Source organism: Pezoporus wallicus, unplaced genomic scaffold (genome assembly GCF_028554395.1).
Source record: "Pezoporus wallicus isolate ANWC-B61680 ecotype Strahan unplaced genomic scaffold, APGP_CSIRO_Pwel_v1 contig_6428, whole genome shotgun sequence".
Taxonomy (NCBI): domain Eukaryota; kingdom Metazoa; phylum Chordata; class Aves; order Psittaciformes; family Psittacidae; genus Pezoporus; species Pezoporus wallicus.
Genome location: NW_026639269.1, coordinates 3,672,711 through 3,690,724, shown reverse-complemented (window position 1 = coordinate 3,690,724; position 18,014 = coordinate 3,672,711). Strand labels below are relative to the sequence as shown.

The following is an 18,014-nucleotide window of genomic DNA, read 5'->3' as shown; positions in this document are numbered from 1 at the left end:
TTGGCTGGCCTTGTCTCTGAACTGAGTGAAAAAATGCATCAATATGCTTCTCCCTTTCTAAGCAGATGATGCCAACTTATATTCTTTGACTTTGTTATTTAGCTATGCAAACTTCATCCTTCAGTACTTCCAGAACTGATGTTGTGGCTTTTTTAGCTTGGTACAAAGCTGACACCTTATGTAAATTTCAAAGAATTCCATTTAAAAAATCCTTTTAATATTTTTGCTCTTTAAAACAAAGATTATCTGAGAAACACATAGATTTTTATCTTACTCAAGGCAACGTAATATCACAGCATAAAAAAAGATAAAGGTGAGTGTATGAAGAGCCGAAACAATGTTTAAAAGAACATAGTAACTAAGGAATTACATCTTTTCATCCCATTCCTACTTTCTCTTTCTGAAGGGGAATTTATTAATGGATGTAGCGAACTCTATTTCATACCATGAAAATATCCCTGTATACAAGTAAAGTACAAAGAAACAAACAAGAAAAGCTGAAATCTGCATCAGTAGAAATAAACAGTCTAAAAGTATTTTATGGCGTATACAGAAATATAACTGAGGATATGACCTGAGAGGCAGGTCAGGATGTAAAGCTTCTTTTTGCAAAAATTCTGAAAGAGGAACTAGAAATTACACCTCCCCAGAGATTTAAGTGTCCTGGGTTCAGCAGTCACAGTCATTTTTGTCCTTCTTAGTAGCTGGTACAGTGCTGTGTTTTTGACTTTCAACCTGAGAACAACACTGATAACACCAATGTTTTTAGTCGGTGCTCAGTAATGTTTACTCTGACCAAGGACTTTGAGTCTCTGCCAGGGGGAGGGGAAGCCAGGAGGAAGCAGAGACAGGAAACCTGACCCAAACTAGCCAAAGAGGTATTCCATACCACAGCTCATCATGTCCAGTATGTAAACTGAAGGCAGTCACCGGAAGGGCTAGATTGCTGCTCAAGTCAGGCTGGGTATTGGTCTGTGGGTGGTGAGCAGTTGTATTCTCTTCCCTTGTTATTCCCCTTATCATTATTATTACTGGTGGTAGCAGTAGTGATCTGTGTTATACCTTAGTTACTGGACTGTTCATATCTCAACCCGTGGGAGTTACATTCTTTTGATTCTCCTTCCTGGCCCTCTGGGAGTGGGGGAGGAAGGGGGGGGAGTGAGCCAACGGCTGACTGTTTCTGGGTTGCCGGCTGGGCTTAAACCACGACGTTTATAGTTATAGTGACCATCACTTTGTGCCTTCCATCCTTTTTAGTGAGCCTCAAAAACATGTACACATGGTTTTGTATACAGTGTATACAGTTGTATACAATGCAGTTGAATAAAAGTGATGCAAATATCGCTGGTACCCAAGAGCGAGATAAGTGCCTGAGTGTGTGTATATAAAGATATGTATATGAATTTATGTGTATATTCCTTAATGTATTAATAAACTGTGTTGTCGTCATTTAAGCCCAGCTGATAACCCAGAACCACACAGCCACTCACTCACTCCCCCCTTTCTTCCCACTCCCGCAGGGATGGGGAGGAGAATCAAAAGAATATAACTCCCACAGGTTGAGATAAGAACTTTACAGTAACTAAGGTATAACACAAATCACTGCTGCTACAACCAGTAATAATAATGATAAGGGAAATAACAAGTTGAGAGCATATAAAAATAAAAGGGGAAAACAATAAACACAAGTGATGCACAGTACCACCCACCCACCACACACCAACTGATATACCCAACCCTACCCAAGCAACGATCTGCCCTTCCAGGTAACTCCCCCTAGTTCATATACTGGACATGATGTGGTGTGTTATGGAATACCACTTTGGCTAATTTGGGTCAGGTGTCCTGACAGGTGTCAGCTTCTTGTGCCCTTCCTCCCTGGCAGAACTTGAGAGACTGGAAAGTCCTTGATAGGAATAAACATTACTGAGCAACAACTAAAAACATTGGTGTGTTATCGACACTGTTCTCAAGCTAAAGTTGAAAATACAGTACTGCACCAGATAGTAAGAAGGAGAAAAATATCTGTTACAGCCAAATCCAGGACACAAGAACCTGTTCATTATAAAAGCTTGTATTTCTACAGTGCAAAGCAGTATCAGGTATTACGATTGCAGTGGACAGATAGAAATTTTGTTCTTGGTTTATAGGAGCTCATAAAAATCCTGAATGGCACCTTTTCTAAAACATTGGTGAGTGTAGCACAGAACAGTGAAGTTGATATGATAATTCTGGAGGTGGCTGGTCTCTTCTCCCAAATAACAAGTGATAGGACAAGAGGAAATGGCCTCAAGATGGATCAGGGGAGATGTAGGCTGGATATTACGGAAAATTTCTTCGCTGAAAAGGTAGTCAGGCATTGGAACAGGATGGATATGGTAGAATCACCATCCTTGGAAGTGTTTAAAAATAATGTAGATGAGGCCCTTAGTGACATGGTTTAGTGGTAGACTGGGCAGTCACACTATCACAGTATCACAGTATGCTAGAGATTGGAAGGGACCTCAAAAGATCATCAAGTCCAATCCCCCTGCCGGAGCAGGAACACCTAGATAATGTTACACAGGAATGTGTCCAGGCGGGTTTTGAATGTCTCCAGGGAAGGAGACTCCACAACCTCCCTGGGCAGCCTGTTCCAGTGTTCTGTCACCCTCACTGAGAAGAAGTTTCTTCTCAAGTTTAAGTGGAACCTCTTGTGTTCCAGTTTGTACCCATTACCCCTTGTCCTATCATTGTTTGCCACCGAGTAGAGCCTGGCTCCATCCTCGTGACACTCCCCCTTTATATATTTATAGACACTTATAAGGTCCCCCCTCAGTCTCCTCTTCTCCAAACTATAGAGACCCAGCTCCCTCAGTCTTTCCTCATAAGGGAGATGCTCCACTCCCTTAATCATCTTCGTTGCCCTGCGCTGGACTCTCTCCAGCAGCTCCCTGTCCTTCTTGAGCTGAGGGGCCCAGAACTAGACACAATACTCCAGATGCGGTCTCACCAGGGCAGAGTAGAGGGGAAGGAGGACCTCTCTCGACCTACTAACCACCGCCCTTCTAATACACCCCAGGACGCCATTGGCCTTCTTAGCCACAAGGGCACAGTGTTGGCTCATGGTCATCCTGTCGTCCACTAGGACCCCCAGGTCCCTCTCCCCTACACTGCTCTCTAACAGGTCGTTCCCCAACCTATACTGGAACCTGGGGTTGTTCCTGCCCAGATGCAGGACTCTACACTTTCCCTTGTTATATTTCATCAAGTTACTCCCTGCCCAACTCTCCAGCCTGTCCAGGTCTCGCTGGATGGCAGCTCAGCCTTCTGGCGTGTCAGCCACTCCTCCCAGCTTAGCGTCATCAGCAAACTTGCTGATAGTACACTCAATTCCCTCATCTAAATCATTGATGAATATATTAAATAATACCGGTCCCAGTACTGACCCTTGAGGCACTCCACTAGTTACAGGCCTCCAACTAGACTCCGCCCCATAGACTACAACTCTCTGGCTTCTCTCGTTCAGCCAGTTCGCAGTCCACTTCACTACCCGATCATCTAGTCCACACTTCCTCATTTTAGCCGTGAGGATGCTGTGGGAGACTGTGTCAAATGCTTTGCTGAAGTCAAGGTAGACCACATCCACCGCTCTGCCATCATCCATCCACCGTGTTATTTCCTCATAAAAGGCTAAGATATTGGTCAAACATGATTTCCCCCTGGTGAAGCCATGTTGACTGCCCCTCATAACCTTCTTATCCTTGATATGCCTTAAGATGGTACCAAGGATAAGGTGTTCCATCACTTTCCCAGGGATGGAGGTGAGGCTGACCGGTCTATAGTTACCCGGGTCCTCCTTCTTGCGCTTTTTGAAGACTGGAGTGACATTTGCTTTCCTCCAGTCCTCAGGCACCTCTCCCGTTTCCCAAGACTTGGTAAAGATGATGGAGAGTGGTCTAGCAATGACTTCCGCCACTTCCCTCAGCACCCGCGGGTGCATCCCATCTGAACCCATGGATTTATGGATGTCCAGATTGCTCAACTGATCTCTAACCCATTCCTCATCGACTAAGGCAAACCGCTCCGTCGACCTGACTTCATCTAATGTCTCAGGGGTACAGGGCTCTTCAGGACTGCCTGCAGCAGAGTAGACAGAGACAAAGAAGGCATTCAGTAACTCTGCCATATCTGTATCTTCCGTCACCAGGGCACCCATCCCGTTCATCAGTGGGCCTACATTGCCTCTGGTGTTAGTTTTGTCTGCCATGTATTTGAAAAAGCTCTTTTTGCTGTCCTTGACCCTTCTTGCCAGGTTTAATTCTAAGGATGCCTTAGTCCTCCTAGCTGCCTTCCTACATCCTCTAGCAGCAGCCTTATATTCCTCCCAAGTGGCCAGCCCCTCCTTCCATGACCTGTAAACTCTCCTCTTCCACCTGAGCATACCCAGCAATTCCCTATTTAGCCACGCAGGTCTCTTGGCCCTCTTCCTTGACTTCCTACGTGTCGGGACGCTCCGATCTTGAGCACGGAAAAAGCAGTCCTTGAATGTCAACCAACTATCTTGGTCCCCTTTACCTTCAAGCAGCCTTGCCCATGGGATTTCCCCTAGCAATTGCTTGAAAAGGCCAAAGTGTGCCCTGCGAAAGTCCAGGGTTGCAATTCTACTTGGTATTCTACTAGTCCTACCACACAAGATCCTGAACTCCACCATCTCGTGGTCGCTGCAACCAAGGCAGCCCTCAACCCTTACTGCTTCAACCAGATCCTCCTTGTTAGTGAGGATGAGATCCAGCAGCGCTCCTCTCCTGGTTGGCTCATCCACCATTTGCAGGAGGAAGTTATCATCCATACACTGGAGGAACCTCCTGGACTGTGGCTGGGTTGCCGAGTGGTCCTTCCAGCAAACATCAGGGAAGTTAAAATCCCCCACGACGACCACAGCCTGTGACTGTGAGGCCGCTCTCAGCTGCCTGTAGAAGGCCTCATCAACATCCTCACCCTGATCCGGTGGTCTGTAACAGACACCTACAACAGTATCCCCCCTGCCAGCCTGCCCCTTAATTCTCACCCACAGACTCTCAACTCGCTCATCATCTGTCCCTGGACAGAACTCAGTGCACTGTAGTTCCTCCCGCACATAAAGAGCAACCCCACCACCCCGCCTGGCTGGCCTGTCTTTCCTGAAAAGGACATAGCCCTCCATGACTATATTCCAGTCATGTGAGCTGTCCCACCACATCTCTGTAATTGCCACCAGATCATAGTCTCCTGACTTAACACAGGTTTCCAACTCCTCCTGCTTATTTCCCATGCTGCGCACATTGGTGTACAGGCATTTCAGGGAGCGAGCTGAGCACACCGATTTCACCCTAATTCTCTGATTCTATGCTTTCTGTGATTCAGTGCATGTTAAAATATTCCTGTATCCAAAATCTTGTTAGATTGGTAAATGCACTAAAATAGTTGAAAAAAAAATTGTGATGTATTAGTAAAAATTAAATTGTAAGCTAAAGAGATGGACTAAAAGAAACACTGAGATTCTCCAGATCCATTTTCAGTTACACTGTTGAACACCATCAGTAGACAGCACAACTGGAGCACTCGTGGCCAAGGATGATCTGTGCAGCTTTTGGAATCCAGCCCTAGGCATGGTTGAGAAGATTGCTGAGCTTTGCTTTTGGTGTCTCGCTTGGGGCATTTAGAGTAGAAAAGGTATTGTTAGACATGAACTACTAGTTCTATATGATAAGTAAAGATCAGTACTGGACTGATTGGCAGTCCAACAATATTTTTAACATTTTTGTGTTGTTTTGTTTTGTTTTTTTGACAGGCTATGTCAGGAAAGGTCAGAATCACTGTTCTGAGATGAATAGTCTCTCAATGAACAGGACTGTTGATCTTTTTTACCTTTTCTCATGCTTTTTTTATCTTTTTATTTGTTTGCAAACATTAGAGGAATAAACTTAGAGACTCTACTTAGTGTTTTCAATATGTCAACTTTCCCTGATTCTGTGTCTTTAATGCACTTAACTCATTTAATGTATCAAATATCTGGTCCATTTTCTGAATTATCAACTATGAATGATAGTTGACAGGTAAAGACTAAGCTAAACCAACATGATTACAGTTCATGGTAGAGTGTAGCATTCAATAAGGGAAACTGTTCTTACTATTCCTCCTTCCTTCATGTGTCTTGCCACAATCTGGGATCATGATGCATCCCTGTTTGCAGTATGACAGTCAGCCTGCATCAGAGACTAGAAATGTGCCATACATAATAACAGGGTTTTCATTCTGTATTTAGTATGGATTTTGTTATTGTGATCCACGTTTGCATCACTTCGATTACCTTAAAAATCTGCAAATTCAATCTGGTGAACAGCATGAAAACTTGCTGAGTAAGCTGAGTGTCTTGCTATGAAAGCCATATTCTGAGTTCTGTATGGACTTCCTGTGACTTTCTCGGTTGATTTTTAATGGAATAATATTTCATCAGACTTTAAGTATTTAATTCAAGCAGGTTATCTATCAGCACCTGAGAGCCACTTAGGTTAGAAGGCTTTCACTTTAGGGGGCTTGTCGTAGTATTTGACACTCTTGATCCACTACGACCAAAAACAACAGGACATCTTTTCTGGTATATCTGTTTTCTGGAGCCAAGGAAAAGAAAGGGACCTGTATAAGGTTTCTATGCAGATTTGGGTCTTCTGGATTGTTGCTGTGCTACCTGCTGAGAAGTATATATCTGTGTTAGGATTGCGTTTAACTTTGAATCTTTATAATTATTTTTTAAATAAAATGGAATAATAGAACACAGACATCTGAGACTACTGGGTTGGGAGAATGCCTCTCACTGGTAGAGTGAGATATATTTAGTCATATGGGATAAAGTTAGCAGAGGTGTCTGACACAAAGATCTATTAGGCTGTCACACAGTCTCCCAAGAGAACTGATGAATGAATCCCTGCTACTGCAGTGTTTAGAATTTGATTAGAGAAAGCACTAGAAAATGTGCTGAAAGGAGCAATCATATTTGACAGGAACTCCTAATAGATGATCTGTTCTTTTTGGTCCTTAATTTCTCTAATTGCATGCTTGAACTTGAGGGAATAACAATTTAAAGACTACTTACAAGTATCTCAATAAGTATTAACCACTTCTTACTGTTTTGCTCATTATTATATTCACAAATGAGAAGTCCAATCACATTCTGCATGTTTGCTTTTAATTATACCTGGCCTTTCTGCAGTAATTCCTGTACAAAATTGTGCTAGTTAAGTTGATTCTTCTTGTGTATCTCTTAAAACCAAGATGAAAATTTTTCATTACCTCTAAACCTTCCATTTTATATCTCATGCTAAACTATATTTCCTCATTTGCCAGTATCTGTTAGAAAATGAAATATTGCGGTTAGGATGATGCTGTGAGTATGCACTTTTTTTTTATTCCTGTGTAGTGCTTAGGACCAAGAGGAATTTCCAGGAACAAATTCGTTCAAACATGATTAGCAGAAGCAGTGCAAACATTGCTGCATTCACTGTAAGCAGCACTTGTATAATAAGTTTAATCATTGTCATAAGCAGAAAAACAGTTCATCATCAGTGCTGCAACTGTTACCAACTGAAGTTTTAGTTTCCTCATAGTTCATAATTTAAAATCTACTTCTGCTTTTCATAGTAAGTTTAATTATTCCAGCTCTTCAAAATTTAATTTTAAATAAAGTTTGATCAGTTCAAATACATAAATTGATGACACACGCTGTTCAGGTTGCAACTTGACAAATCAAAGGTGTCATGGTGAAATACTGTTTAGCTGTATGGCTTAAAATAATGACAAATAAGAATGGCCATTGCTATGTCTTCTAAATACTGTCTTACGGTCTTTTATAAGATAAGAAAAATAAACAGAAGAGTTAAAATATTTATGCAATGAATAAAATAATGGGAAATGCATAAATTATACTGTCTGAATTTATTTTCAGAATTTTTTTCTGTGAAATTAGATTCTAGGAAATATGTGATAAACTATCTTTGTAACAATCTAGGGCAGCTGGAATTTGATTCAGCAAGAGATGTAATTTTGAAAAAGGTGGAGGGTGTCTGGCAAAGATTAAGATATAAAGATTCCAACATTAATGCCTGAGCTGTCATATATGCTCAGGATAAATAAATATTTGCTGTGTTATTTTGAGCACTTTAAACTATTTTGTCTCTAATTCCACTGTGAAGGTTTTTTACTATCTTGAATTATTAATTAATGGAATTGTTAACCGTTAAATATATTTAAATAGAGGGTAAAAACAGATCAAAAACAATGGGATTGCACAGAGAATTAACCTATGTATTTTCCTTTCTTGCAATAGAAAATGTAAGGCTATTTTTGTAGAGCTTTTTTCTTTAATGCTGCAGTAGAAGTGGACAGATCTCCTAGCTGTTAATCATGACACCAAGTCTTTTCCTGAAGGAATTTTGTAAATTCAGAGGCATGGGCAGTTCATAGAATTTGAGGATGCATTTGCAAGTGCGCATTATCTTGCATTTGGTCAAGTTGTATTTAATCTGCCTATTTCCAGCATTAATAATATATCAGAGTGAAGTTTGATTTAAAATTCAACGCAGGTCAGAGTCCTGTAAAGCACTTGTCAAAGCATTTCTGCTCTTTGCTGGTACCTCAGCATTTACTTGCACATTTACAAGCTCTGAGATGGACCCAGTAGTACAGTTTTCATGGGTTGGGAAAAAATAGGAGAACTCCTTCGAATTGTCAAGCATTCAAGACCTGGAAATTTCATTTCCTATGTTATAGTAAAGCTTATTTAAGGTTTAAATGGTTTGCTTTTAAGGCATTGTGTCTAGCAAGTCAAACTGTTGTGAAATGCTTTCAACCATCGATAACTTGCTAAATGCAGACAGAATTGTCAGTGCTTAGTAGATACTTGCACTGATTCCTGTGTCAATGATACAAGAAATCTTATTGCTCCATAGACAGATTTTATGTCTGCTCCATCTATTGGTTATACAGCTAGCGGAGCATCAGGATGCACAAGGATTTAACCATCTGCTTTGCTTGAAGTGTTGGAAGGAGAAAGATATGGTAGAGATTAAAACCAACAGCGGGTGTATTACAGCCCATCCTCCCTTGGCAGCCAAAGGCTGCTTTCAACTCTATTAATTTCAGTTCATGTGAAAAGTAAATCTTTCATTTCAATGTCATTTATGTGATACGAAAGTCTCATTTCTACTAGGTTTTCTTTTACATATTAATTCCATTCTGCTTTTCTTTTTCAGTACACCAAAATGTATTTTAAGTGTTATTTATTCATTTTATATTTAGTTAGAAAATTAGGGAAAGGGGGTAAGGGGAGGAGTGGGAGAAACCTAAGCCTATGTTTAGGAGAGTACTCAGCAATTTCTTGAAGTATCTGAGATTCTGTTTTCTGCCACTGCTTTGGCACTGCACAGCTACATGCTTCTGTGGCTCCAGCCCTATTTTTATTCTGCATACAATCAATTTTAGGACTTCTGGGTGGTAAACTTGTTTAGTTTGACTCATTCTTATTACCCTAATTGTTCAAGGTTTGCTTTTAGTCTGTTGAAATATGACGACATGAATAGCTCATTTATGTTCCCTGCTTTGAATCTGCATAATTTCGGTGGCTGTGATTATACTGAAATTTCAATCATATTTCCATGACTATATAAAACTTGTTCACTTCTGGTTTACTATTCAGTTATAAAGGTGTTCCCATTGCTGGTACGTGAAGAATAAGACTGATTTCATTAAGATGTTGAATTTGTTAAGATTACTTCATTGCCTTTGGCAAGCACATCTACATGGGGTTGTCTCAGCACTGTAGCCTCTAGTTTATATATTGCATTTATGAAGTCCGTAACATAATGCTCTGATTTTTCAACTGATTAGTATTCCCATTTTAATTTCAATGTTATTTTTACTACTATTATTTATCACTTTGATGGATATAGTGCCGCTTAATTGTCTTTCAGTTCATCTTCAAAATGCTTGGTAGATCTCACTAGTGCAGGGGATAAATATCATCTTCAACAAATTGATAATATCTAGTTTTTCTTTCTGACCCTGGAGGAATAGCTGAAGAACCCAAGGCCAGGTATAATAGCAGGCATACATACTAATGGAATAATTTAGTCAGGATTTCAGTTTCTAGGCATAAATTATGATTGTGGGAATCCTTGCTTAGCAACAAACTAACTTCCCAGGTACTTCAGTGAGATTCATCTACTCCAACTGCAGGTTTTCAACATTGCATAATCCAAATTTAAAGTAATTACGGGTTTTAGTCCTCTTTGTAGTTGGTAAAGGGAAATTGCTATTTGAGTAAATTGCATAGAATTAACATATTGAGATGTGTTCCTCTACACCCACTCAGAGCTGCCCCACCTTAGAATGACCTGAGGACTTAGCACCAAACTCAGGAGTGATGGAAGGCAAGTTCTTCCCTTTGCAGCACTCTAGAGAGCTCAGCTCTCATGGATCACTGTGAACACACTGTGATGGCACTGTCTGCCACATTTTTTTAAAAGGAACCACTAGAGAAGGAAGTGACAGCAGTACAGGTCCAAGTATAATAGCTATGATGATTTAATCATCTCTTCAGGAAAATCTTAATTAAGCTAAACGGGCAGTATGACTAGTCAAGTCATGCATCTGGGAACAGAATGCTTCCAAGATGTTTTTCTCTATTTTCTCTCAAGTGTCCCATATACAGTAAAAGAAGTGTGACTTAAATTCCATAGTCATTAGCAATTCCTGAGTTACAGGTGTATGATCAGTCACATTTGACACTATCTGAGATGCCTGAAGAGAATGCCATCTGCTTGAGATGCTATTCTGACAATCCCACCCCTCCCCACACATCATTCACAGTGTTCTGATTGCATTCTGGGTCTCAGGTTGCTTCAAAATTAAAGTGTAGCAGCACTGATTTTTACAAGCTCAGCTTTCTCTGAGCAATAAATTCCTTCAAACGATGAACTAGTGTATGTACCTAAAGGTTAGTTATCTAAATTTAATACATCTGCCCCAGGTTCTGTTTGTTTATAGTACACTGGAAAGAAAGTTCTCATTTGGAGAGCAATTCAGCTTGTTCTCAAATAGGTGTCAAAAGTATGTGGGATGAATTACCCTCTAAAAATGTTTTATTTCTACCCTGTGATTCTTATGGGAATTCCTTGCTAGGTTAGTGGTAGGTAACTGGCTTTTAGCCTTCTAAACTAAAGTGGTAAGAACGTGTGAGAAAATACAGATGTGGACAAGTCACAATAGAAAAGAGAGTGAAGGAAAAGGAAATAGTGGAGACTACAAAGGCTCCTTTTACTGGGAAACAACTGGGTTTACTTAGAGTTGCAGATAGAGGTATATAACTCAATTTACTATGATTTACTGTTATTTGTGATTTGCTTTTTTTTTTTTTTAATAAAAAAGTCTAGATATTTTGCAGTTAGCTACTTTAGAAGGAGTTGGGCTATCTTATATATATAAAAATAATTTTTACTTCCTTGCAAAGTATTTTATCAAGTATTACCAAGGCATACATAAAATATTGTGACTTTTCATTAGAACTATTAGAATTATTTCATCCTAGGTTTCCCAGAGTGGAAGCCTACCATTTTTCAGAGCATGCTGTGAAAATTCTATTTTCCAAGGCTATTCAGAGAAGAGGTGATTTAAACTTGCTGCATTTGAGTGTGGGCTGTTATTGTGTGAAGTAGGATTTTAACATTAAGTAGGAAATTCATGTTTAAAGAGATCGGTTTGCATTAGGTTATGATACCCTTGTTACTGATGATATTTGTTTGTGTATCTAATATTTGTTTCAGCATCTGAAACTCGGAGAGGATTTGAGTAAATCTAAAGAAATAAATCTTTCTCAATGATGCCTTGGGCATTGAATCAAATTGATACTTAACATTTTCTCAGGTAGTAGAATATAAGCTTTTTTTCCAATTATGTCCCTTTTATTCTTCTACATCCCTTTTTTCCTGACTACAATTTCTTTTTATCAGTGATAGAGTAGTGTGTATTTGCTCCTGGAGTGTTCAAAAATGCTAAGTTTATGTGCTATTCTGGGATTCTTCAGAGAGTTTTTCCTGTCTTCACATTGTAGGCAAAGACTCGTAAATCATAGAATCACAGAATGGTTTGGGTTGCAAAGGTCCATCAACTAGTTTCAACCCCCCTGCCACGGGCAGGGTTGCCTCGAACTAGACCATGTCACCCAAGGCTCTGTCCAACCTGGCCTTGAACACTGCCAGGGATGGCACTGGGATACCACTTCTTTGGGCAACCCATTCCAGTGCCTCACCACCCTCACAGTAAAGAACTTCTTCCTTATATCCAATCTAAACTTCCCCTGTTTGAGTTTGAACCCATTACCCCTTGTCCTATCACTACAGTCCCTAATGAAGAGTCCCTCTCCAGCATCCTTGTAGGCGCCCTTCTGATAAGGCTGCTGTGATACTTAAATATGTTCATTTTCACTTTTTTTTTTAATTTAGCTATATTTTAATATTTTCCTTTTTTATTATTTATTCTTTTTTAATTCTAAACTATACCAAACCCCCTAAAAATCATCCAGATTTTTTAATAAACATTGTTAGCCTTTTGTTCCTTCATCTTTGGTTAAGGATGTAGCACTGTAAGGCCAGAGCAAATCCTAGTCATTGAAAGACTCACTTTCCTTTCCCCTGACACAAAGTAAAGAGGTCTTTTTCTTATGTTTCAGAAAGATATTTTAATTAGAAATACCTGAGCTAAAAATACCTTGGCATAAAATCCTACCCTAGAAATGGTTATCAGTTTGCCTTTGACTATTTCTAGCAGTTCCTCTTGTTTCATATTCTTCAGTTCATTCCAGTAAGATTTTTTCTTCTGAGTGGTGGCAGCTACCATGTGTAAAAAGTCTCCTCACAGAGGAAAAGTCTTCCCAGGCAACCAACCCCAACCTCTTGGGTAGCCTTGAAAATTAAACCTCATCAGTAACTTCAAAGGTTCAGAGGAACCTGTTTCTCCTCAGGTCCTGCCTGTCTGTGCTCTCATTGACCTCTTCAAAGAATTGTGAAGATTTAGGGAAGTGCTTTCCTCCCTTCCACTGAAACCAGGTGGCTTGACCCTATCAACTTTGTATACAATTCTAATAGTCTGATGAGAGTGGAGGTGGATTCTCCAGTGGCAGACATTGATCAGATCATGTCCAAAGTCACTTTACCTGAGATTTCTGCTTGAAAAGCACAGACCTCAATTAAAAGGAATTACAGCTTACAGGGTGGATGGTTTGTTAAACATATGTGAAGATTTCTGGTGAAATAAATGAAATTATAGAAATTACAGAAGAAGAAAGTCACATTCAAAAAACTACAGTGTGGGTAATCAATCCTTTTTCCTTCAGTGAAGTGGTGATATAGCACTAGTAACTTAGATTGTCTAAGAGGACAGCTCTGTTCCTATCAGCATACGTATACAGAGTGTTTATCAGTTTAATATGGTTGGTTTGGCTTTAATAAGAGAACTAACAGACCTAGAGAGCGCATGAAGGAGTCTGACTCTATTGCGAATTAAAAGATTGCAATGCATTTGGAGAGGGCATCCTGGGTTATGGTCTCAGGATTTATATAGAACTGCTCTTGGAAGCGCTCTCCTCACCACACACACAGTGTAGAATATGTGAATTTGAACATCCTCAAATTTGTAGCTTCTGGATCTTAACAGGATCTACATGAGACCTGAGTATTTCATCTCTCAAAATGTGCATGGAAGAAATACTTTCAAACATTAAAGTTGTAGGTTCTGGGGAGATGAAGGTTAAAGAGAAGTTTGAGGCACTTCAAGGATGTGAAAGGAGCTGGTTTGGATCTCAATTCTAGATGCCTAAAGGCTTCTTTGGGACAAGGGTGTCAAAAAAAAAAAAAAAAGCTAGTATGTACTTTGCAGAAATAGTTCACCTGTAGTATTAGAAGATAATTCTGATACAGGTGGACACAAATAAGAAAACATAATCCAGAAAATATTTTTTCTTTATTATAGATACATTATGCATTTTTCTTCTGTTTTCCAACCATTCCACTTGAACCATTTGCACTGTATTGACCCGCTCTGAGCCTTCAGGGAGGCTGTTACAATCTGTAACATGAACCCACAGAAATGTCAGATATTAACAAGTGTTCTCTGCCCTGCTGGTGCTGAACATTAATCCACCTCAGGCATCAAGAAACTGAGAAAACTAATTCGTAATTGTTGCCCTTCCTGTTCTCTCATGTGGTGCATAAGCATGCTGAAATGTCTTTCCTCTAGCTACTCAGCTTTATACAGGAATTTGCATCACCCTCATCTTCACAATAGCAGGATCCCACCCAGTAGCATACTGATCAATGTGACTAACATCTATCTTCTGTGGTTCATTGTTTCTCTTATCCTGTCCCCAGAAGCAAGATTGTGTATTTAGCTGAATGACGTTAAATATGTCGCTGTAGTCTGCAGGGATAGGTGTTTAACTGTACTTTTTGCTCTGAGTTTATATTAATGAAGACAAGTCAAACTGATGAGCTTCCACCTAAAATGGAAGATGAGGTTTTTGAACACTTCAAATTCTGGGAAAGGCTGTTCCCCAAAACAGGACTCTCCCTCTCCCTCAAGAAAAGCTTTCCCTTACTGCAAACTGATGTGAATGCCTAAGAAGTAGTCACCATCCAAAGTCCTGTCCTTCTTTTAGGCCATGCAGCACCCCTCAAGGGTGAAAACTCCCACCTGGAATCCACACTCACCCTCACTGCTGGGTGGGAGACCACAAGGAGAAGTATATTTAATGTGCTTGACCTGATCAGACATAACTAATATATCTTCATTTTATGTTTTACTTAAATTAGGTGTACCAGTGAAGTTTAGTTCGATACCATTACAGAGTTTAATTACCAGAAATAATGAATCAACAAACTGATTCTGTACTTTGTGTGGTTATGATATTGTACCAGAGTAATTGTTATTGGGCTGCTGTTATTTTGGAGCTGCCTCATGCTGTGCCTTCTAGCCCAAGCTAGCTAAACTTTACATAGGTTGCAAGAAAAAAAAAAAAAACAAAAACAAATTGCCTTCTGGTGTAATTAATATTGAGTCTAAGATTTTTAAGCCCTCTATTTCCTTTGGCACTTCCTATAACAGGAAATTTTTATTGTGACTACAAAATGTTTGGTTTCTATTTAACTAAAAATACTGGCTCCCAAAATTTAGAGAGAAAAAACTGTTTCCATGCAGCATTTTTTTGCCTACTCTGTTCTATGAAAACAGCATATCAAAAGTTATCCACTGGATTAAATATTTTTTTTTTTATTTTCTGATTCCTGCGCACTCCTTGGTTCAGAGGAAGCTACAACGGATCATAATTGCCCACTGCACCCTCAGTAGAAGATTCAGGCATTAGATGAGCTGAACTACCTTCTGAAGTTACTTGTGTTTCTCTAGCTTAGGCAGACAGAGCATTTGTCTGAGCTCTTCAGTTAGGAGCCCTAAGTAAGATGGGAGAAATCTGCATTAAAGTCTTCATTAACTCGTCACAGAAAAGCATGCCTTTAAAGAGAGTGGGATGCTCAATGAAGGAAAAAGTGCTTACTGTAACATATTTATAAAAAATTATAATCCATTGCTTCCTTCACAAACATGCACAAATTTTTTTCTCACAGGTTGGGGGAGTGTTAAATACACTGAAGATTATGATCCTATCACAATAAAATTCTTAATAATGTTTTACAGTCAATATATTTTTCCTGCCATTTTTGCATTTCATCTATAGGTATTTATCAAACCGTTTATATAAAAAATAAGAAATCATTGTTTTTATTATCATTCATCAGTTTTCTACGTAGATCCCACTGAAGCACTGTGGTTTGGACACCACAGTTTATCAATGAATAAGGCAAGTTGTTAAGTGAATAATGAAATTTTTTACCCTTGCAATGTACATGTTGTTTTTCACAAATCACAAATCTCATCAGTAGGCTGCATGTTTTACATAATATGGGGCAAGCATAGTATGTATATGTTGACACAAATTACAAGTTGATAATATACTTTGATTTATCTCTCTTCTAAGCTGTGGCGTTCTGTTTTTCCCTTAGGGATATGATGATGGATATGGAGGTGAATATGACGAACCAAACTATGAGGCATATGATAACAGTTATGCCACCCAAACACAAAGGTAAGTATTTGTACTTATACATGAATTTTTCAAAGTACATTTTGTTTCCTCAGCATTTCATGTAAATTTCCAGTTTTATTTTCCATACTAAATTCTATAAAATCTCAGTACTTTAAAAATCTGTCAAAAGTAATAATGGGAATCAGTTCATATGCACAATTATTCAGATGAAGCAAAAATACAAATAGCTATGCTTTTAAATTTGTACACATAAAGTGTATTTTTTCTAAAGCAGGTCATTACATCATTTCCTGATCTGATGTCATTCTGAACTTCTTTGTGCAATTTTTTTGCTTTTGCTACTATGAAGTTGTCAAGGCCATCTAATATTTATGGCTTTTACAATGTTTTGAGCAAAACCAGAAGGAAATAAAAAACCCCAAATAATTATGATGGTAAATACCTGCCAGCGGTTGTCATTCACCATCAAGGCAAACTATAGAAGGGAACTGCATGACTAAAGTTAAGGCCGAGAGTACCTGTTTTCAGCCAGTTACTTTCTCAGCAATTCTCAGGATTGATAAATTTGGAAATTTTTGCCCTTATTCTGTGCGATAACAGAGAAAATTGCATTCATATCTCTTGTGATTTGTGTCACTAAAATGAGGCAACAAAAATGACTGGTTTTTATCTACTCGTACACCACACACTCATACATACATGGACCAATACAGTTGGTCCATGTTTATGAATATGGATTGATATCTTTTTCACAGTTAAACTGAAGGATAAAAGGGTGCTTCAGCCAATTATTCAGGAAATGCGCTTATGGGTTGCTAAGAGTACATATAAGGTTGTGGAGGGGCAAATGAAATTTTAACAAGGCACAGATTTTAAGTGAGTTAGTGTGATTCTCAAGGGCAAGGAAGCAATGTATAAATGGAGGGTTCTGCACTCCAAAGACCAGAAGACCTTAGCTAGTTTTTTGTTTAACCATCTTCTCTGTTGAATGCTGTGCTGATGAAAATGCCTGTCAGAATTATAATCAGCTCCTGAACTGCTGTAGTGAGTGGTACTTGAGCTGCAAAAAAAAAAAAAAAATACTTCATAAGTATTTTTATAACCAGTGAAGTATATTTAAAAGTGTTTGTCACACCTAAATGTGAACCCTATCAAGTGTACTCTGACAACACTTTTAAGTAATTATACATTACTAGCTGCACCCATCATGACATTGTGCAGGTAGGTATTCTTGTCAAATGTCCTCCAACTTTTTGAAAAGAATTCATCTCATCTTTTGCTAAAGTCATGAATCGTCACAGGAGATATTGCATTCGGTGTAAAAATAATAATTAGTTGGAAATCTCTTTCCTATGACATTGCTTTATATCATCTGAATTAACCTGTAATTTCTTTGCAAGTTGATGTCCCAGGCAACTAAATGACAAATATATCAAGTTTGAGTGTATTGTAATCCAGCTAGAACTGGCAGTGATAATCTGACTCAAAAAACAAAACTTAGTCACATAATTTTGTGAATTAAACAGCTGTTAAGTTTAGTAATCAGATTTATTTTCTACTAACATCCACAATATCTAATCTGTTAAAATCCGCAACTAAAAGATTCCTTTTTGTAATATATGGCACAACACAGTCATCCATGTCGAGTGATGCTGAATGCTGCAAGTAGACTATTGATTTCAAAGAGGGAACTTTTGGAACAACACACGTCTCATTTCAAAGATTTAAAGAACAAGTGGACCGTTAGATATGCAATTTGGATTTCCGTTCCTTATTGGCCATTTAGCTTCACAGAAGTGCCTCCCTACTTAGCCAGAATAATATAAAAAATGAAATTGCATGACCA

General features: G+C 39.0%; 1 protein-coding gene across 5 annotated transcripts in view; it reads left to right on the top strand.

Moving 5' to 3' along the window:
* Nucleotides 1-18,014, top strand: part of KHDRBS2 (KH RNA binding domain containing, signal transduction associated 2) — a 356,153-nt gene that overhangs the window by 273,793 nt on the left and 64,346 nt on the right. For all 5 annotated transcript variants that reach the window (XR_008972741.1, XR_008972740.1, XR_008972739.1 and 2 more), the window contains one exon: nucleotides 16,125-16,207. Coding sequence is in view for 2 of the 5 variants with exons in the window: in XM_057414012.1 (XP_057269995.1) it covers nucleotides 16,125-16,207 (83 nt within the window). In the remaining 3 variants the exon portion in view is untranslated. The remainder of the gene's footprint in view (nucleotides 1-16,124; nucleotides 16,208-18,014) is intronic.